At 43.7% G+C, this 21,950-nt stretch overlaps 1 protein-coding gene, 1 long non-coding RNA gene and 2 other non-coding genes across 15 annotated transcripts; 1 reads left to right on the top strand and 3 right to left on the bottom strand.

Annotated features, from left to right (window-relative positions):
* Nucleotides 1-1,134: 1,134 nt before the first annotated feature.
* Nucleotides 1,135-4,063, bottom strand: LOC120112394. 7 transcript variants are annotated; one of them, XR_005513928.1, is made up of 6 exons: nt 3,562-4,063; nt 2,824-3,038; nt 2,623-2,720; nt 2,292-2,471; nt 1,670-2,163; nt 1,135-1,469 (listed from the first exon to the last, which is right to left on the bottom strand). It is a non-coding gene; the product is annotated as an uncharacterized LOC120112394 (long non-coding RNA). The 7 variants fall into 7 exon arrangements; XR_005513930.1 differs by having other exon boundaries at nt 2,824-2,881; nt 3,562-4,060; XR_005513929.1 differs by lacking the exon at nt 2,824-3,038 and having other exon boundaries at nt 3,562-4,059.
* Nucleotides 3,131-3,272, bottom strand: LOC120112693. The gene has a single exon (XR_005514264.1). It is a non-coding gene; the product is annotated as a small nucleolar RNA F1/F2/snoR5a (small nucleolar RNA).
* Nucleotides 3,328-3,412, bottom strand: LOC120112687. The gene has a single exon (XR_005514258.1). It is a non-coding gene; the product is annotated as a small nucleolar RNA Z196/R39/R59 family (small nucleolar RNA).
* Nucleotides 4,064-17,049: 12,986 nt separating the features above from the next.
* LOC103711221 (protein IQ-DOMAIN 14-like) lies at nt 17,050-20,817 on the top strand. 6 transcript variants are annotated; one of them, XM_008797286.4, is made up of 4 exons: nt 17,050-17,748; nt 18,486-18,961; nt 19,446-19,652; nt 19,750-20,817. In XM_008797286.4, the coding sequence occupies exons 2-4, from the start codon at nt 18,566-18,568 to the stop codon at nt 20,449-20,451; spliced, it is 1,305 nt and encodes a 434-aa protein (XP_008795508.2). In that variant the 5' UTR covers nt 17,050-17,748; nt 18,486-18,565; the 3' UTR covers nt 20,452-20,817. The 6 variants fall into 6 exon arrangements, with proteins under 6 accessions (XP_008795508.2, XP_008795509.2, XP_008795511.2 ...); XM_008797287.4 differs by lacking the exon at nt 17,050-17,748 and adding an exon at nt 17,807-18,081; XM_008797289.4 differs by lacking the exon at nt 17,050-17,748 and adding an exon at nt 17,807-18,117.
* The last annotated feature ends 1,133 nt before the right edge of the window (nt 20,818-21,950 follow it).

Below are 21,950 nucleotides of genomic sequence, written 5' to 3'. Positions count from 1 at the left end.
GGAGCTGAGCCCATTATCCTGATTATCTTGAGCCCCTTGGGGTCTCACTGGTAGTACATTCGTAAATTCTCGGAGTTCCAGCTTCGTGGGATCAGAGTCCCTTCCAGGGACTTCAATTTGTACGCCCCTGGCCGTTGTACCCGGGCGATTTGATACGGTCCTTCCCAGTTTGGGGCGAGCTTTCCTTGCTCGGTTGGTTGAGAAGCCTCGGCTTTCCTGAGGACGAGGTCCCCTACTTTGAAGAGTTTGGGCTTAACTCTGGAGTTGTAGTATTGGGCCGTTCGCTGTTGATATCTCGCCATGCGCACCCGGGCGACCTCTCTTGTCTCTTCGACGAGGTCCAAATTGCTCCTGAGCTGGGAGGAATTGGTATCGGGGTCGTAATGCTCCACCCTCGGAGAAGGCAAGTCGATCTCCAATGGGATGACGGCCTCAGTGCCGTATGCTAGGTTGAAGGGGGTCTCTCCCGTGGGCAGTCGGAATGTGGTCCGGTACGCCCAAAGGACATTGTACAAGTCCTCGACCCACTGTCCTTTGGACCGATCAAGCCTAGCTTTGAGTCCCTGCAAAATAGTTCGGTTAGTTACCTCAGTTTCCCCGTTTGTCTGGGGATGGGCAACCGAGGTGAAGCTAGGGGTGGCAATCGGGTCGGGTCAGGCATAAACAGGTCGGGTCAGATACAGATCGGGTCAGAAAATCATAAACCTGAACCTGACCTGTTTATTAAACAGGTCAGAAATTACAACCTGAACCCGACCTGTTTATTAAACAGGTAACCCGACCCGACCCGTTTAACCTGTTTAATTAACAGGTAACCTGTTTGCCCAACCCGACCCGACCTGTTTAACCTGTTTGCCTAACCGACCCGTTTAAACCTGTTTAACCTGCCCAACCCGACCTGTTTAACCTGCCCAACCCAACCTATTTAACCTGCCCAACCCGACCCGTTTAACCTGTTTGAACCTATTTAACCTGCCCAACCAAACCTGTTTAATAAATAGGTAACCACTAACCAATAACCACTTAGGCTCTTAGCCTTAGACCTTAGCCCAACCCAATCCGATCCAACCTGTTTTATACATTAAGCAGCACAAGAAAAAAAAGAAGGTAAATTTAGAAAACATTACAAAAATCTTGTCCCAACATCATTGACATTAAAAAAGCATTCAATCTTTACAAAAAGCTGAACATAAGGAATACAAGTATTTATTCATTCATCTAATACCAACAATATTCAAAAAATATTTAATCTTTACAAAGATAAGGAATACAAGTCAAATCATCCAAATTTACATATGGAATAGCCCGAAAAGAAAATCTGCTTCACATAGAACAAATATCAATATACATGATGGCCTCTGATGCTAGGAAAGCATGGTACTTCTTAGCAAGCTTTTTGACCAGCTTCTTGTTTTTATTCATTTTTTTAGTGCTTCAACATCCATATAGTCAAGCCCTATTTTCTCTGTCTGCAGAAGACATAATCAAGCATTAGTATAATATTTTGTTGCTGCAAATTGTAATTAATGAAAATGAGCTACTAGATGTTTTCATTTTTCTTCATACATTGTTCATCAACAGATATAATGCAGATGTAGTTTAATGATCTCGTCCCTAAGTTATTTAAATCAATAATATGTATTTCACAGCTTACAAGTGATGAGCTTACCAGTATAGGGCCTATAGGCGAGTGATGAGTCGCAATTCCTCCGGTTCCAAGAATGCTTGTTGAATTTGAGCTCTGGCATGCCTTTTTGTATTAAGAAAGGTCCAAGTTCCTCTGCCTCTCCATAGACAATAGAAGAACAACCAGGCCCTGAATTCAAATGCATTGGACAAGTTATTTGTATGATGTTTGCCATTAAAAATTATATTAGGTAAACATAAGATCTGCTGAAATGCTTATCTTTTTGGGGGTCATAGTTTTTCAGACCAATTTGTAGCTCAATGGTTTCAGTAAAATTGCGCTTCTTCTCTCGAGAATCATTTGCAATCTGAGAGATTGCTTCCCTCAAAACATCACTCTGTAACTTACTGTAGAAATGGTGAAGAGAACAGGTAGTCAGTTTTCAATCACAAGAATATAAACACTGACAAAAATGTGGCTGCTAAAACACGATATTTCTATAACCCAGAAAGCAGCAGCGTATCGTAGAAAAGAGCCTGTATCGCAAAAAAGTTGATTAATACAACTTGATTAATACAAATCAAAGAGCTCGTATCGCAGAAAAGTTGCGATAATAGATGTCAGGAAATTAATGAAAAGATAAGGAGAGAAAAGAGTTTGGTACCTCAATATAAGGGGACAAAAGTTATGTGATCGAACAGATCAAGTACCAGCTGCCTGCACCAACTTCAGATCACAATTTAAGTTCATATCGGGCACAAGAGAGCAATAGCAAAGAGCTGAACAGCATTGCATACAACCAAGAATATCAAGTACCATTTGCCTGCACCAACTCCATGCATCCCTAACAAACAAAGCCAGGCTAATAGAACTACAACCAAGAATCACAGACCCAGATCATCAGACCAACTGAACACCTAATATCTCCACCTCTTGTCCCTCTAGGGATGGCTATTAGACTATTATTGAATAAAAATAAAAACAGCATTACATACATCAAGATGAATTTCCTTTTGCTTAGCAATCTCCAGATGAATTTTCTTGCTATCCCAAAGTTACAAACTTACAATAGCAACCTGTGCAAAAAAAGAATCTAGCAAAAGAAACTATCAAATAGCTATTTTGAATAACATAAGATTATAAGAATGAAGCTATGTGGAGATAAATCATGAAAAAATCATCATGAAAAAGCACACCATAAATGTTCAGCATCAACATCACCCTCATGTAAAGCAGCTGTCCAAACAAATCAACCTCCACAAATGTTGAAATTAAATGAGAACCCTTTCAAAGTATATCTAATTGCAAGCAGCCAAAGGTAAAGAATAATCATTTGCTAGATTGAGTGGAACAAATCTAGGGGAATAACCATCCTGAAACATTAACATTTAGGCCAATCATCAAAATTTACCTGCAAGAAAAGATTTTTTTCTCAAAATTCTTACTGATTTTGGTTAATTTTCTTCAACACCTCAAACAATTTTCTAAAGGATTCGAACAGAAAGATGTAAGCAGGGTAAAAGTAACAGGAAGCTCATGGAAGAAGAGCAACCAGTGTCGCAAGACCTGTTCGTCTCCTTATCTGCCACTCTAACGAGAAGCACAGCCATCGATTAGACTGAGCATCAGATACCTCATGGCATTCATATTTTATCTATCGGACTAACAAATAAAAAATAAAAAAAATAGCAAAACGTTTATGCAATCTCAGCCGAAAGATGGTGATTAATTTGATGAATAATCATTGCAACTCAGCAATAAACAACAACTTCATCACAGATTGCACAACTATCGACAAAAATCCTTGTAAACGAATTGGAAACACCTTAACAAAAGAACAAGGTCTGACTTTTTAATTAAGTTCTTTGAGAAAAAGAAAAGAGGAAAGACTGAAACATCAAAGGAAGAAAGAAGAAAAGATAGATCTTTCTTACCTCGGTAGAGCAGAGGATCCGAGCCGCCACGGTCGCCGTCGATGGGGAGGCCGAAGTTGTCGGCACAGGGGAGGAGAGGGCGGAGGCAGAGGTCCGGAGGAGAGGGCTCGGGAGGCGAAGAATCCGAAGGAGAGCAAAGGGGAGAGACTCGAGAAAGACTGAGGGAGGGAATAGAGCTCGGGCGGCACACAAACTCTAACCCTAAGTCCCTAACTAAGGAGAGGTCGCGGATGGTGGAGTGTGGTCCTCAAGCCGCCACGATCGCCGTCGACGGGGAGGCCAAAGTTGTCGGCACGGAGGAGGAGAGGGTGGAGGCGAAGGTCCGAAGGAGAGGGGAGAGGCTCGAGAGAGACTAAGGCCTGACCTGAGGGAGGGAATAGCCAAATGGAGCTCGGGCGGCGCAGCACAAACCCTAAATCCTAACCCTAAGGAGAAGAGTAGGAGACGGGAAGTCGGGAACTCGGGCAATCGATAAGTCACGGACTGTGCCTTGGAGTTGGAGACTGTGCGGACGCGATAAATATTAAATTGGGCCAACGCGGTGTGTTGGGCCGAGGCAACTAAAACGGGCTGAGGCGGGGAGTTGGGCCGGCCCTAGGCTTTGTGGGTTGTGGCCCTTGTCTATCAGCCCAACAATTAAACGGGTTAAACGGGTTACACGGGTCAGACATATAAAACCCGTATCCGACCCAATTAATAAACAGGCTTAACGGGTCAACCTGTTTACGACCCGAACCTGTTTAGGCCAAACCCAAACCTGTTTATGGCGGGTCGAACACGGGTCGGGTTGGCGGGTCGGGTCACATTTTGCCACCCCTAGGTGAAGCGATGATCAATGCCGAGCTCAGAGCAAAACTCCCTGAAATGAACATTGTCAAATTGTCGACCATTGTCAGATATAAGGATACGGGGTAGTCCGAATCGGCAGATTATAGACTTCCACACGAAGTCCTGCATCTTTTGCTCGGTGATCCGGGCAACAGGTTCGGCCTCGACCCATTTGGTGAAGTAGTCGATGGAGACGACCAGGAACTTTCTCTGTCCGGTGGCCAGGGAAAAGGGCCCCAGGATGTCGATCCCCCATTGGGCAAACGGCCAGGGGGCGATGATGGAGGTCAGCAGAGCTGAAGGTCGGCGCTGGATATTGGCGTTTCGTTGGCACCGATCGCACTTGCGGACGAAATCTGTTGCGTCCTTCTGGAGTGTGGGCCAGTAGTATCCCTGCCGCAGGATCTTATGGGCCAAGGCTCGACCCCCAGGTGATTTCCGCAGATCCCTTCATGGACCTCTCGGAGGGCGTAGTCCGCCTCGGAGGGGCGGAGGCATCTGAGAAGGGGAGAAGTAAATGATTGTCGATAGAGTTTATTCTCGTACAAGACATACCGGGGAGCCTGGCGCTTGATTCGGCGAGCCTCCATCTCGTCATGAGGTAGAGTTCCGTCCTGAAGATAGCAGACGAGCCCGTCGATCCAGCTTGGCTCGGAGTCAATGCACATAGTGGGCTCGGGTTCCTCCGTGCTGGGGACCCGAAGATACTCGAGCGCTGTTCCCTTGGGAAGCTCGCTCATGCGGGAGGTGGCCAGTTTGGATAGCTGGTCTGCCCTGAGGTTTTCCGCTCTGGGAATATACTGAATATTGAAAGAATTCAGGGCAGATGTGAGTTCCCGCACCTTTTGGAGATACTTTTGCATGGATGGCTCTTTAGCTTCAAAATCTCCTTGGACCTGATTCACCACCAGCTGGGAGTCGCTGAAGGCCGTCAGGTCTCCCACTTTTAGTTCTTTCGCCAGCTTGAGCCCGGCGATGAGAGCCTCATACTCGGCCTCATTGTTCGAGGCCGGGAACTCGAGGCGCAGAGCTTGCTCGGCCACCACTCCATCTGGACTGGTGAGGATAAGTCCGGCCCCGCTGCCCCCCGGGGTCGAAGACCCATCCGAGTGCAGGACCCATGGCTGCTTCGGGGTCTCCTCCACGGACTCAGATGGCGGCTCGGGGTCGTCCGGAAGGGTGCACTCCATGATGAAGTCGGCGAGTATCTGAGCTTTGACAGCCGGCCTGGGCCGATATTCTAGGTCGAATTTTCCGAGCTCGACCGCCCATTTGGCGATCCTCCCCGCACGATCCGACCTCTGCAATATCTGCTTCATAGGCTGGTCGGTTAATATAGCTATCGTGTGGGCTTGGAAGTAAGGCCTGAGTCTCCGAGCCGAGATGATGAGAGCGAAGATGGTCTTCTCAAGTTTAGAATATCGGGTCTCAGCATCCCTGAGGACCCGGCTGGTGTAATAGACCGGCTTTTGGAGCTTGTCTTCTTCCCGGACGAGGACCGAGCTTACTGCAGCTGGGGAGACGGCCAGATATAAGTAAAGAATTTCGCCCTTCTGGGGCTTGGTGAGCAGCGGGGGAGAGGCCAGAAGGCTCCGAAGCTCTTCAAAGGCTTGCTGGCATTCTTCTGTCCACCGGAAGTCTTTCGGCCGTTTGAGGCTCTTGAAGAAGGGGAGGCAACGCTCGGCTGATCGGAAAACAAACCTTCCCAGGGCGGCTACCCGCCCCGCGAGCCGCTGCACCTCCTTAACTGTCTTTGGAGGCGACATCTCTTGCAGTGCCCGGATTTTCTCCGGGTTGGCTTCAATTCCGCGTTGGGTCACTATAAAACCCAGGAACTTGCCCGAGGTGACTCCGAACGCGCACTTCGCCGGATTGAGTTTCATTTGGTATTTTCTGAGCTTGGCGAATGTCTCGTTGAGATCGGCTATGTGGTGTTCCGCCGCTTGGCTCTTTACCAGCATGTCGTCCACATAGACTTCCATGTTCCGGCCGATCTGGTCTTTAAAGATTTGGCTGACCAGTCTCTGATAGGTGGCCCCAGCGTTTTTCAGGCCAAAGGGCATCACCTTGTAGCAGTAGGTGCCCTTGTCGGTGATGAAGGCCGTCTTCTCCTCGTCTTCTGGCGCCATTCGGATTTGGTTGTATCCTGAAAAGGCGTCCATAAAAGTTAGCAGTTGGTGTCCTGAAGTGGAGTCGACGAGCTGGTCGATGCTCGGGAGAGGGAAGCTGTCTTTTGGGCAAGCCTTGTTCAGGTCGGTGTAGTCCACGCACATACGCCATTTTCCGTTGGCCTTCTTTACGAGGACTACGTTGGCGAGCCAATCCGGGTAGGAGACCTCCCGGATGAAGCCGGCTCCGAGGAGTTTGTCCACCTCCTCGGCCGCAGCTCGTTGTCGCTCAGGGGCGGAGCCTCTTTTCTTCTGCTTTACAGGCCTGCTGGTTGGCCTCACCTGGAGTCGGTGGACCATGACCTCAGGGTCAATTCCTGGCACGTCAGCGGGCGACCAGGCGAAGACGTCAGCGTTGTCCCGCAGGAAGCTGACGAGGCGATTCCTTTCATGGGCGCCGAGGCCGGAGCCAACCTGCACGGTTAGCTCGGGAAAATTTTCTTGTAGTGGGATTTGAATAAGGAGCTCACCGGGCTCTACTTGCTTCTTCCAGAGGGTGTCCCTCGCATCGAGGGTTTCTATGGGCAGTGGAGGGCCCATCGGGCGGTCTGGTGCCTCGGCTGGTTGCTTTACTGTGTGGGCCGCCATGTAGCATTGCTTGGCGACCAGTTGGTCTCCGCGGACCTCGCCCACTCCTTGGCCGGTGGGGAACCGCATGAGCAAATGGCGAGTTGAAACCACGGCTCGAAGGGCGTTTAACCCTGGGCGCCCAAGGATGGCGTTGTAGACCGAGGGCAGACGGACCACCAGGAAGTCCATCCTCACAGTGCTCTCCCGGGGGGCGAGGCCAACTGTGACAAGGAAACTAGCCTCACCTTCAACCGGGACCGCATCTCCGGTAAACCCGACCAGCGGGGCATTGATTCTCCGGAGGTGTCCTTCTGTCAACCCCATTTTTTGGTAGGCATGGTAGTACAAAATGTTGGCTGAGCTTCCATTGTCAACTAGGACACGCTTTACATCAAACCTATTTACAATCATTGAGATGACCACAGCGTCATCGTGAGGGGTCTCGACCCCTTCTAAGTCCTCGTCCGAGAACGAGATGACTTCATCAGTGCGTGGGCGCTTCGGGGGTGCTCCCTGGGCGGCTGTTCCTGCCGAGGTCCGCCCAATCATGTTGATGGTGCCGGCGATAGGCCTGTTGCCGCCAGGATTTTCGGTTGGTGCGACATTCTCCGCCGGCCTCCTTTCCTCATGTCGGTTCCTCACGAACCGGTTGAGTACTCCCCGTCTGATGAGCGCTTCTATCTCGTCCCGGAGTTGGAAGCAGTCCTCCGTGTCGTGCCCGCGATCTCGGTGGAAGCGGCAGTACTTCCTGGAATTTCGGAGAAATCCCGTGTCTCGCATAGGAGGCGGGGGTCGGAAGAAGTCCCGACCCTCAATTTCCATCAGGATCTCCGCCCGAGGAGCATTGACGGGTGTATAGTTCTCGTACCTCGCCTGGTACGTCCGGGGCCGTGGTGGAGACCTCGGACGAGGAGGTGTCCTCTGCTGAGGTCGCCCCTGCTGACGGGGCGGGCTCCTCAGTCTGGGGAGATTCTTCTCTCGGCGGGGAGACCGGCTCCTTTGTCGACCGCGCTCCTCGCGGCGCTTCTTCCGCTTCTTCGAGGTGGGCTCGATTGCCCCCCGCCTGGAGGCGACTGCCTCCTCGGCCTTGGCGTACTTCCGGGCTCGGGCCAGCATTTCGGTGAAGTCGGCCGGAAAGCTCTTCTCGATGGAGAAGAGGAATCGGTAGGAGCGGACCCCAGTCTTCAGAGCCGACATGGCTATCGACTGGTCTAGCTCGCGAACCTCCCATGTGGCGGCGGTAAAGCGGTCCAGGTACTCTTTGAGGGACTCCCCCTCCTTCTGCTTGATGTCCAGGAGGGAGTCTGATGTCCGTCGCTGGCGCCGGCTGGCAGCAAAGTTGGTGGCGAACTGCCTGCCGAGCTGCTCAAAAGAGGACACCGTGTTCGGCTTCAGACCAGAGAACCAAAGCCGAGCGGTCCCTCGGAGGGTTGCTGGGAAGGCCTTGCAGAGTATGGCCTCCGAGGACCCTTGTAGGGCCATGAGGGCCCGATAACTCTCCAAGTGGTCGAGGGGGTCAGTGATTCCGCTGTAGGGCTCCACCTGAGGCATTTTGAACCTCGCGGGAACGGCTCGTCCTCGATCTGGCGGGAGAAGGGGGACTTGGTAGTGAACTCAAAGTCCCCTTCCTGTCTTGCCTTCTTGCTGTGGAGTGCCGCAATCTGGCGCTCCAGATGCTCGACTTTTCGGTCGAGCTCCCCCACCCGTGGGATTGTCGCTGTGGTTTGCGCTAGCTCACGGTGATCCGGGGCTGACTCCGCCTCAGAAAGTTGGGGTCTCCGTTCGAAACCTTCTCCCGGTAACTCTCTCCGGGGAGAAGCTCGTTCTCCATTGTTGGCTCTGGAGGAGCCATGCAAATTTTGGCTGGGGAGAACCGGGCCGTTGGGGAGATTTTCCGGCGGGGCCTGGGCCTGCGGGGGAAGTGCCGGTAAAGCCTCCACGCGCCGCAGGCCCTGAACGGCGGCGGCCAGGGCCTGGACTTGCTGTACCAGGGCATTGAACTGTTCCGGCTGGACCTGAGGAGCTGGGTCAGCCGGGGTTGGAGAATTCTAGACGGAGTGTTCAGGACTTTGCGGGGGACGCCGGGAGACGTTAGAGGCTCCCTTACTTCTCAACTTCATGACTGCTACTCGGGCCCTTCCTCTAGCGCCAACTGTTGCTGGAAATTGGACCCGGGGGCAATCTTCGGCCGAGGAGAGGGAGCGACTGTTAGTCCTCACGGCGGGGCGGCGATCTGTCGGCGGGCGGCGTCCTCCGTCCGGGGCGGTCGGAGAGAAGGAGCAGCAGGTCCTCGCAGCGGGGCGGCGATCCGTTGGCTGGCGGCGTCCTCCGTCCGGGTGCCTGCACACGAACCGGTGGCCGGGTTCTCCGGCGCCGGCCCTCCGACGCTCAAGTCAGGGAGGGGGCAAATAGTGGGGAGAAGGAGATAAACAGTGATTTTTGGGTGTATGAATGTTCCAATCCCCTCTTGAGAGGCCAAGGCTCCCTTTTATATGCGGGGGTCGGTTTACCTGTGATGTAACAGGGCGAGGCCATAGTACGGCTTGGCATGTTGTTCAGGTCGGCGCTCGGTCAGGCGAATCATTGCACTGATGTCGGCGGCATGGCCGAGATCAGAGACTTATCATAGTTGACTAGACCCTGCTGGGTCGATTTGCCGTGGAGAGCTGGGGATCCGTAGATGTCAGGAGCCATGCGCATTTATTGTGGAGTAAGTCGGAGATCCGCATTTATTATGGAGTAAGCCGGAGATCCGCATTAATGGTGGAGTAAGCCGGAGATCCGCACTTATTGTTGAGTGTGCCGGAAGATTACAGCGACCATGTGCAATAAATGCCGGAGGGGTGTTAGAGTACGGTCCTCGGACATCGGGGTTTCTCTTAGGTCGGAGGTTTCGGGGTCGGTCGTCTTGTGGCCGATCGTTCCGAGGTCGGACGCTGACTTCGGCTGTCCGGGGTCGGAGGTTGTACGGCTTCTTAGGGGCATTTATGTCATTTGGGGGGAAACTTTATTCCCCCCAACAATACCCTTTAGATCAACTCCAATCCAATTGTCGGAAAACAGATTAGTAATGAAATGGCTTCAAAAAAAAAAGGGGGGGATCTAGTTTCACCAACTTGGCTAGCCAAACTTGTAGCAGGTTGCAGGCTTATTACTTGCTCCTTGTGCAATCTGGTAAGCATCCAGTAATCTGTGCCATTATATTGAATTAGCATGTCAGTTTCATTCTAAGAATGAAATGAAGAGGGTGAAGGGACTGAGCCACAAGGGAGATGCTCACTAAAACAGTGCAATATTTTGAATCAAACAGGATAGTTTTAGGAATTAACATTCTAAGATTTCACGAGAGGGTTTGTAACTTGTGGACCATGTTAAATGGGTGGCAATTAGCATTATTAAGATACGAGTTCAAACTATAGACATGAATTGACATGTGGGTCCCATGATATGGGTCAATAAAGGACTAATACTTCATCTCTTAGAGCTGGACTCAATTCAAAATCAAACAGCTGAAATGTTTTTTTTTTTCTTTAGGAAAAACCAGCTACATTATTGTTGTATAGCAATAGATCAAACATTTTTCTGTTTGAATTTGTCCATTTTAAAAATTTAGTAGTTTGACAGTGAAATTGCATGGTTGGAAGATGCCCCAATATTTATTTTGAATTAGCTCTTGAAAAATGAAGCAAGATGTTTTATAAATTGATAAAGTCATCATTTTGCATTAAGAATATAACTTGTATGATCCCCAATGAACAACCTCGCATTAACTTTTTTTTTCTTCATCTTATGATTCTTAGGGGGAAGAAAACAAAAACTGGGGGAACTTAGAACCTTTCTGTTTCCCATCAAGCAAGAATGTTCTCACAAGGCGAAGCATGAACATGAGAGGGAAAAAAGAAAATGAGGAGTGTTCGAGGAACTTTCTTCTTCTTCTTCTTCTTCTTTTGGTTACATAGATCTTGATTCAGTCACTTCAAAAATCCCAGCTAGCCAGCCCAACACAACTTTCCCTAGGCCTTGTAAACAACTGATCGATTCTAGAATCAAGCATTAAAGTTATCTTTGATGAAAGAATCAAGCATGAAAGCCTGAACTTTTTCCCTTGTTCGTTCTTCAAAACGAAGCAATAAGGCATGATCATATTCATATGCTATGTTTGCTTGCGGTTCCAGCCTTAGCATTCCCACCTGCTATCTCTTTAGAATTGGCGTCTGAGTTCTGGGTGGTAGCCCAAGGGCAATAGCTACAGAATACTAGTACTACTGTTATCATAATACTGAGGTTTCGGAATCTATGTGCTACTTTCATGCAAGATTTGCTTGGGCGAAAGATTTAGCATCTTACATAGATATTAGTGCATGGATTAGCTCATCATTGCTTGAACAAATCATGTGAGGATAAGCCTATATGGGAAGCAATGAAACCACGAGGGGTAGGGAATTGGGACGGGGAGGACTTCCATAAAAAATATTGCGTATTTCGTTATGATTGGCCGAGGATTCCGAGTCAAAAAAATCCCAGTTGCCATTGCTTGGACCCGGACTTTAATGTCATTAATAGCTTAATCACTGCTCATTTGCATGCCAATCTTCTAGGTGAGCCGTACACAGAGCAATAAAGATTAAAAAAAATAAACAGCCACTGGCCGACACACCTTAATGGGCACTAAAAACGCTAAAGAAACGTAACCCTGCACTAAAACTGAGATAATTAAGTAATCCCGTTCTGACTAATTATTAATTAATCACATTAAGAGTTGAAGGACCACATACTTGGACATTGAATAGTAGGTTGATCTATGGGCAGCAGTTTCAAGAGGTTCAGATTTAACAAAAATTAGGTTAGCATTCTTCAACCTAATCTTGTTGGAAGATTGGATACTATACTGTTATTGCATGCCTTGTGATGATTAGGATGTATTTCTCCTTTATATATAGATTTTAGAGAAATCTATGGCCTTAAAACCACTATTAATGTCTATATAGAGTGCAATTATATATCCTCTAAGAAGTGAAAACTGCCTACTTGGTATGATTGTTGTTTCTCTGTTTTTGTTTCTCCTATACACAAATGCTTGGTATCATTGATGTCAAGAATAAAGTTTTCACAAAAATTCTACCATTCCTTGCTTGTTTTTATTTTCACTCTTTTTGAAAGCAAAAATTTTTTGCCAACAAAACATTCGGAAAATTTACAAACATTTTAAAAAGCAAAAAGATTTCGTCATATGAAATCCTAAGTTTTCACTATGCATCCGGTTCCACACGCGATGGTTCTTAAGATATGGAAATAAGGCCTTAATTTACAGCTTCATAGTGCGTTTTTTAATATTTGATGCTGTTTTCAAATCTTAAAGTTCATTATATATGGCAATCAAAATTGAAGGGGAAACTTTTTCCCAACAATAGATCATATGCCATCAATCAAAATTCGAAAGGCGAAAGAAAAAAAGAAAGGAGAAGTGCCTGACATAATTATCATTATTCTACCATATCATACGCCTTTGGACAAAATTTGCAGCTTGCTTTCTCTGTTTAGTCAGTTGGTGGCTTGTGCATTGAACACTTTCCTGCATGACTTTTTATTGACACCAATGCCAATAAAGCTTAGTTCATAAGTTATTCAATTTCCTATTAATCTATCTATCTACTTTATTAATGTGCATTCATGATTATTTCTTTGCTGTTTCTTTTTCTGCTAGGTAGATGTTAGGCTAGGCTGCCTCACCTGTGGGGTTTTTGCTTCTGTTTGGTAGTCTAGTATCCTCTCTCTCTTCTTTTTTTCCCTTTTATCCTTGTATCAGCTAACCAATCAGCATTAAACCATTTTCTTAAACAAAATATCTACATTCATGAACACATTTTATCAAAAATTGATCTGTTATGTATCATTGCAATCCATCAGTTCATGTTCCAATGGATAAGTCCATTTGCTCATATCACAGGTAGAGTATCTAATTATGCGCGTTAATTATCAAACTTGGCATTTGCCATTAATTTTAACAGCCATTTCAAGGCTGCGACATTGCAAGGCTCCTATGGATGCTTTGATTAAAGTCCCCCCAAAGTTCAAAAGGATTGGAAAGCAAAAGTTACCACTAAATTGATTCCAATAATTTTGAATACTCGGGTAAAAAGCGATGGTTAAATACAAATGATTTGACATGCAAATGAGATTTAGGTTCATCATCTCGGTGCATATTGCAGGCGACATACATTATGATACTATATAATTTGATGCGAAACATGATTTGAATTTGATAGCACAATCCAAGTAAAAGATGATAAGGTTCTTGGAATGTAAATAAAAAATGCGGCAATGCCGCGGTCCTCATAAATTTCAGAACTCTAATTTAAAAAATCACAGAGTCCGTACGCATCAAACTCGATTCATATATAGTAAAACAATCGCTTGGATCAATTTGTTATTCAGACACAGATACCATAAATTACTTGAGAAAAAAAGTCAAAAAAAACTTATGGCCGTGGCCGAGCGTCACGGTTTTGGGGGCCGGAAAGGCGAGATGCCTGCAAGCTATTTTAAAGCCAGTTACGTCAGCTGAAGACTCGAAATAAGCACCCGTTTTAGCTCTATAACCTCCCTGGGATATTGCTGCTCACAGGTCAACCCGGTTGACTTTTACGTTCATAAGAAAAATAGAATTTGGAAAAGTCATGCTAAATTGCTAGATGTTTACACAGTCACCGATTGAAAATGTTTAAATAAGTAAAAATTTGAAATAAACTGTTTTTTTTTTCTAACATGACAAAATAATCATTGTTACATTTTATTTATATGATAATATTAATAATTTAAATAAAAATATCAATATTAAAGAATAAATTATATATTATATAATCATATGTTATAATAATATAGCGTTTGGTTTATTTTATATGATTAGTATTAACATTTTATAAATTACATTATTTCATGCTAGTAATACTATAATATATTGATTATCATATCGTAGTATTTATATAATATGATAGATAAAATAAAATTGGGCTATTTGCTTGCATACCCTCCAAAATATTGAAATTGGCGTGAATATCCTTCCAAAATTGATATTTGTATGTATATCCTTATCAAATACTTATTTTGTATGTATATCTCTTTTTTTTTTCATATGTACTCATGCCATCTAACGTCGTTAAGAAATTAGCAGTTTAAAATTGAAATAACAAAAATGCCATTTATGTGTAAACATACAAAAAGAAAAGTTTATTAAGGTATACATGCAAATAGCAATTTTGGAAGATATTCATGCAATTTCATATATTTAGAAGAGTATATACGCAAACAAATCTTAATTTTTGCATAAATATCTTTCTAAATATAAAAATTTGGATGAATGCCCTGCAAATTGATATTTATGTGCATGCCCTCACAAAACACTATTTTTGTATAAATACTTTTGGCATGGCGATTCAGCTAACATAATTAGACAAAATTATATTTATTTAAATTAAAAGTTAATTAAAATTATGAAAGTATCTTTTTATTTCTGAAGTAGGTAATAGGTTAACAGGTATCACTGAAAACTAATATCTCTACCTTATTTGAAAATTTTTTCGATCTCTCTTGACCCTCTCTTTCACTTCTCTATCTAAAATCAAAATCATTTTCTCGACTCTCTTTTCCACTATAGACAATCCTTCATTGTATCTTTTTTATATAAAGATGGTCCGACCGTACTTTTAGTTTTATAAATTATTTTTAAAAGAGTGTTGTGAGAAATTTGCAATATTTATCTTTTCTTTTGTGCAATCAATATTTATCTTTTAGTGTATGAGATTTGTAGTATTTATCTTTTAGAGTTGAAAAATTTCTCATGTGCAGGCCGATGGTCGATTTAAAATTGCTGTGATAAGATGGCCCCCATACACTAGATTTTTTTTTCTAGAAAATTGAAACTCCAAAGAAAAGTGGTTTAAGGTACACAACATAAGGGTAACCTTCTACTATATAGTCACGGAGGTTGTTAATAAGTCTGAAGGGTTTGAAGTCCTTTAATGATTTTGCTTGGGGATGACTAATGTTGTTCTTTCACTCATGAGCATAACAGTAACAAGAAAGCTTGATTATTATAATCTATCATGTGCCTCTAAGAGATTCTAATCAGTTTCTATATTCTAATACATGCCCTCATATATACGTCTATAACAATAAATATTATAAGCTATGTTTTAATAAAATAAGATATATTGGTTGTTATAAATGAAAAAGAATAAAGTAGAATAATTTCATGATTAGTGAAAAAACTTTCATAACTTTTTTTGTTTTCTAATTATCGAATCAATCTTTTTCTTAAGCAATATTTTAAAGAAAAATATTGAGAAGCAGACACTAAACAAATTTGACTGTTAAAATAGGTTGAAATATAAAAAAAAATTAATTTTTTTTTGCATGTTAATCTTTCTAATTATGTGAAATTACATAAATACCCTCGCAAAGTATTATTTGCATATATACCCTTATCGAATGTTTCTTTTTGCATATCTACTCATTAAGGGTATTTTAGTTATTTTAAATTTTAAGCCGCTAATTTCTTAACGATGTTAAATGGTATAGGCATATATGCAGGAAAAAAGAAAAATGAAAGGTATATATGCAAAATAAGTATTTGATAAGGATATACGTGCAAATATTAATTTTGGAAGGGTATTCATACAAATTTTAATATTTAGAAGGATATGTACGTAAAAAATCTTATAAAATTTGATTTGTTAAGGACAATCTAAAAAAGTGTAATAGGCATAAATCTATTTCAAGATCAATGCGAAATAATTTGTGCCCAAGAAATGAATTTAAGATGGTGCGACCGAGTATACCCTGCATCAAGTCTAGTCCAGTTTTCAAGCGGTGTTTGGCTGGTATAAAACTTTATTCCGGGTCTAATGCTCCAACTGAATAGCGCCTTGGTTTTAACTCGCTCAATGCATTTCCACAATTTCGAATCCTTCCAAGTTCCTTTTCTCGTGATGCATCGTCGGTAGGCACAAAAAACCGTGACTCTTTTTTTGTGAAAATTTTGTTTCAACCCCCCCTCTTTGGCTTACGGGCATTCTAACAATAGAGACTTGACACTTCTTTTAGTCTTTCATCATGATTACAATTTAATCTTACATTTAGTTTTGAAATAAATCCAATTTAAAGTTGTTTCTTGCTTTTATCTCAACTAAACAATTTTCAGAAAGAGTCTAGATCCTCTTCCATTTGTGCATGAATAAGATATGTCTAGCATGTACAACATCATCATCATCCATATTATGTAATGTCTACCTATGACTGTAACATGCTTTGCAATGCATAGAACGCAATCCCATGTACTGTATAGAACTTATATAATTAATCATCGACCACCATGCATAACATAAATGGCAGTAATCAAACTAGACTTGTCCAATTGAAAAAGAAAACTTTCTGAAAAATAATAACTAAGAAAAGTAACATCGATGTAATCCATTCCAAGAAGGCAGTGTCATTAGTTATTTTATAACATTAAGCTACTATTTCCATTTTCTCAACCAAAAGTTATTTGAAAAATTATAGCCAAACAAAAATAAAATGAACTTGTTGGCATAACTATGCTAATATACATTGTTGTTGTTATTCCTCTACATATAAAATGGCCTATGCCTAAACTCTTACTGGTGAAAATTATTTTACAAATAGGAACCAAATAAAAAGAAAAAAAATAACTCGTTTCATTGACCATGCTAAAATACAACTTTATCGTTATTTCACTACACGTAAAGTTAGACTTAAGTGTATATAAAGCAAAGCTTAATTGTATCCTACTGCAGCGGGGACAGAACTATAGACAAAATATAACGAGGGCCTGATCATTAAACTGAAGCGAAAGTAGGGTCTGGAAAGTAATTTACATCTTCCTTTTCCGGAATATATAGATGTTTGTTTGCTTCACTCTCAAAATTCTAAATCCAGTCGCCATTTCCCACCATCTCCTCTCAGAAAAAGTTTCAGTCTCATACTCCCTCGTAGTTCCTTTACCCATAGACAAAAACAAGAAGAAAAGAACCAATAGAACTCTCATTTCCTTCTGGCCTTCAGTAGTACCTGAGCTTTCGGATCTGCTAACCTTTGACCAAACCCTACGCTTCAGAGATTTCCTGCGAAAAAGACGCAGCCTGTTGATGAGCAGTAGCATGAGCAGAGAAAGATTCGGCTAACCAAACCCAGGATCTTCCTTTTTTCTTTCCCCCCTCCCCCCACCTGGCCCTCAGAAGACTAACAAGAGGAAACAAAACATTTAATGGCGAGATAAGGAAATGCTCCGCTCTTCTTTTCCTTCACCTCTTCTAAGATTCCGTCCTCCGAGACCAGGCCTCAGGAAAACTGAGTGTAGGGAGAGAAGAAAAAGATAAGAGTATATAACGGAGTAAAAGGGAAAAAAAAAAACGGGGGCTATTCACGAGACTGTCAATGAATTAGAAGAAAGGAAGTATAATCTTTTCGGAGGAGACTAAGCTCTTGAAAGAGATAAAAAGGGTGGAAGACTAGGGTGGAGAGTTCTTTGGTTCTCTCTCAGTTCTACTGCGGTGCTCTGCTACCAAACTCTCTCGGTTGGAGTAAAAAAAAATTCGACCTGGATGTAAGTATAGAGAGTTGAGTTTCTTTATTGACAATTTTCGTCCTTATCTGGAATTTTGCTATAAAGTTAACGAGAAGGATCCATACATTTCCATTCTTTGAGGTGTGGTTCGATCATTCTTTTGTATCGGACTCTGTTTTCTGGTCGAACGTGGAGAAATAGACCACCGCTGCTGGGAGAAAGGAGCCAGCTTTCTGATAAGAGGCAGGGTTTCCAGCATTGAGATGGGTCCTCTTCTCTCTTTTGTTCCCCCGTCTTTTCTGCTAAGATTTGGAGAAGTGGGGAATATTTGGAGACACGAGGAGCTAGCTGCAGTGCCTTGGGTTATCTGAGGAAATGGAACACACATCTTTTCCTTCCTTCCTTTCGGTCTCCTTCTACTTTGAATTTTGAAGTTTGCTAGCTATGTTCTTCTCTCCCCTCCACACCCCTCGCCCCACCATCTCTTCCTCTTTCTTCCACGGGTTTTTGTCTATAATTCCCTTCTGTTCCGTAGTTTTGAAGTAGGTTGGCTTTACTAATCCCAATTTCTTGCGAATTCCTTCCTGAGCATCCATTTGTCCTTCCTTCTTTATTTTTCTTTTTGCTGAGAAAACCTTTTCAAAGTTTTTTCTACTATGTTTTTTTTTTTTTGAGCTACTGTTCTTATCCAGCAACCTGGAAAGTGATACTTTGTTAGAGATTTTACTCAAGTTGTACTCTCCTGATTGAATCCTTTACCCCTGTTTCTTCTGCAGACCTCCTGAGCATTTCACCGCCAGCACCTGAGCCCCTGTCCTTGTCTTCTAAGTTGTTGTCCGGTTCCGGCGGCCGGTAAATGGGCTGGGCTACGAGGTGGCTGAGGAGTCTTCGAGGCAGGAAGAAGGACACAAAGGATGCCAAGGATGCTGCTGGTACCAGCGATGGAGAAAGGAAAGAGAAGAGAAGGTGGAGCTTTGGGAAGTTCGGGAGGGGCTCCAGCGAAAGAGAGGCACGGAATCCGGTGCCGGCAGCAGAGCCAGGATGGATGAGATCGTTCTACGCTGAGAGAGAGGAGCAGAACATGCATGCTATCGCGGTGGCGGTCGCCACTACTGCAGCAGCTAGCGCAGCGGTGACGGCCGCTCAGGCGGCGGTGGAGCGGCTCCAGAGCCAGGGGAAGGGTACTCTGTTTAACGGCGTCATCGAGCGGTGGGCGGCCGTCAAGATTCAAACAGCCTTCAGAGGATATCTAGTAAGGCCAATCTTTCTGACACTAATAAATCCAACTCTTGCTAGCCTTTTTGAGCTAATTTCTCCTACCGTTGAATTCTTGGAAAGGAAGATTGTCTTACGAATTGGGTAATTACCAATCTCTGTTTCCGTTCTGTTTTTGCTTCAAATTGTTGAATCTAATTCTTAAATTCCTTGGTTGATAGCTATATTGATATACTTTGCATGAAAGAAGGCCTGTTGGACCTGGTAAGCTATTTGAGCAGTAGACGTCGCAGTGGAGAATTATTGTGCTATTAATGCCTTGAGAACTCGATCCTATAGAATTCCATGCCATTTCCCTTGTTTTTCAGTTACTGCAACTAGTACTAAGTATCTATCTATTAAGTTTCTCAAATCTATTATCGTGGTTTGTAACTGGATGAATTGGCTCCGTTTTGCATTGGAATTGCCTTTTTCAGTTGCTTTTTTGTGGTGCTGAGTCCTTTGGACTGCTATTATTGCAGGCAAAGAAAGCTCTCCGAGCTCTCAAATCTTTAGTAAAGCTACAAGCTCTAGTTCGAGGCTACCTTGTGAGGAAGCAAGCGTTTGCAACTCTTCACAGATTGCAAGCTCTTATAAGAGCTCAGGCCGCTGCTCGGAAGCAGAACTCTTGCAGCCTTCCTGCAAAATATGGAAGATTTTCGCCAGAAATCTTCCCCCGGAGATCATATGTATTGAAATCCTCACTATGGTCATACAAAATTCTGTCACGGTTAGCAACCACTTGCATCAGGCTTTTAATACGCTTCCTCTTCTGTATCATTGCAGGAAAGGTTTAATGAACGAAGAGGTGAACAATTAGCACCAGTTCATAGCCGGAGGCTGTCGACGTGCCTCGACAGTCCAACCTACAGCTTCGACAGGAGCCCAAAGATCGTTGAGATGGATACTTACAGAACAAAGTCTAGATCTTCCCGCAGAATCAGCCATTCCGTGTCAAATCCTACCGAAGAAGACCAGCACTCACTGCCGATTTCCTCTTCATTTCCATGTCGAATTCCACCAAGGCTCTCCATTCCTATCCGGAGAATCTCCGAAGACCAGGACTCAAGTCTCAGCGGCGATGACAAATACCGGTGCTCGAAGACTGCTTACAGCACCCCTCGCTACACGAGCTATGAAAGCAATACCCCGGCAACACCGGCGCAGAGCCTAGATGCCGTTGATGGGGTTCTCCGACGAATTCTTAATAAGCCAAACCAGCCAAACTATACGGCAAACACTACCTCATTTACGGCGAAGGTGCGAACGCAGAGCACACCAAAGCAGAGGCCGGAGATGGCAGGGCTGAGGAAGAAGGTACCACTGAATTCGAATGAGGAGGAGTACAGGGCCTCCTTCAGTGGATTTGGATCGAGAAAGTCTCCCTCGCAAGCGCAGGGAGCCTTTAATTTTAAGAGCGCTGTGGTGGAGAGGCTTGATAGGTCTGCTGAATTGGGTACAGACTACTACTTGCAGAGGATGTGGTGATCACGGAGTTCAGAAACAGAAGCATTAGAGCAGCACTATCCTGCACAAATCTGATTATTGTAGAGGTTTGCTGCTAATAGAAGCGGAATCATGGATAAAAGCATAGAAAGGAGGAATGTTTGAGTTCAGAATTCAGGGATGAAAGCATTCTATCTCTTCCTGTAGTTGTTATGAGGGAGGATGAGAGATTGTGCAAATGCTGCAAGTTTGATGACTTTATTGTTTCTTTTGCTGCTTTAATCATCTAGTTGCAATGAAAGTGTTCAGATTTTTATGTAATAGAAGGAAAGTATCCATCCTTCTTTAAATATAAATAGAGGGAATATTATAGTGTAAGCATGTCAGGTGGTCGAAATTTGGACCTAATCTGGATCTGGAGCAAGATTAAAATGGAAACCAATACCAAGTTGACTTCATCTAACTCAATTACAAAAATGTTAAGACATATCTAAATTCGAATCCTACATAGTCACTATGAGTAAGATTAGATTAATGAGCAATCCGCTTTCATTTTTTAGTTAATACATTGGAGAGATTCAAACCCCCTTCATTAGAGGGAAAAGAGTGATGGGAGGCTGTTTTGAACAACCAATTAATTGGTAGTGCACTGATCTCATGGAAGCTTCCATGCAAGTAGGCATCTCGGAGTTGTCCTACGAAAAGTGATGCACTGAAAAGGAGCAATGCTCCAAGGAGACTCTATGGGTAGAGAAGGAGAGCTGCTTAGAGTACTCTGTATTGTGTTGTTTTTTTGACTCTTTTGGAGGTATCCATACTAGAAGTGTGTGAGCCATCTGCAGTAGTAAAAAAAGAAAAGAAAAGAGCAATGCTGCGAGGGCTGCCAACATGAATCTATTTCTAACATCCAAAGTTTTTGACCATTAGATGTTTTAAGGGTGGGTGGAACTCCATGAATAACCATCCGTGCAATGTTTCATAAGTTTAGGCCCTCTTCTGTGTAGTTGATCTAGAGAGATCCAGGTCCCCATTAACAATTAATTGTTTATGCATTGTGGAATGGTTGGTGACCGAACGAGTATATGCAATACGTGGATGGCTAGTGACGGAGGATTAGATGCTTCCAATTCAACTAGGAACTAGAGAGGATCTCATTCATATTTCATGATCGAAATAAATAAAACTGTGTGGACAGTCGTTGCATGTTACTAATTACACTTACATGTGTGCGGTAAGAGACGCTCGATCTCTACTCAATGCAACAATTAAATTCTTGCTGTCACATTAAAGCGAGCAGCAAAGAGAAATATTTTGGATCTTGCTACTATTTGAAACCCTGATAAAAATATATAGAAATAAACAAGCAAGGCGATTAGTTGACACTTAAAATGTTATTATCATTCTTGCACATTTTAGCATGGATTTGATGTTGGTTTTTTTCGAAAACAACATATGTTCTCATGGAATCAAATACAGTAACATGGTTGGCATTACTAATCCCTCTGCTGCTGCTTCTTTCATTTCTCATCGAAATGTCTGTA

This window comes from Phoenix dactylifera, chromosome 11 (assembly GCF_009389715.1).
Source record: "Phoenix dactylifera cultivar Barhee BC4 chromosome 11, palm_55x_up_171113_PBpolish2nd_filt_p, whole genome shotgun sequence".
In the NCBI taxonomy this organism is placed as follows: domain Eukaryota; kingdom Viridiplantae; phylum Streptophyta; class Magnoliopsida; order Arecales; family Arecaceae; genus Phoenix; species Phoenix dactylifera.
This window is presented reverse-complemented; position numbering and strand designations above follow the sequence as displayed.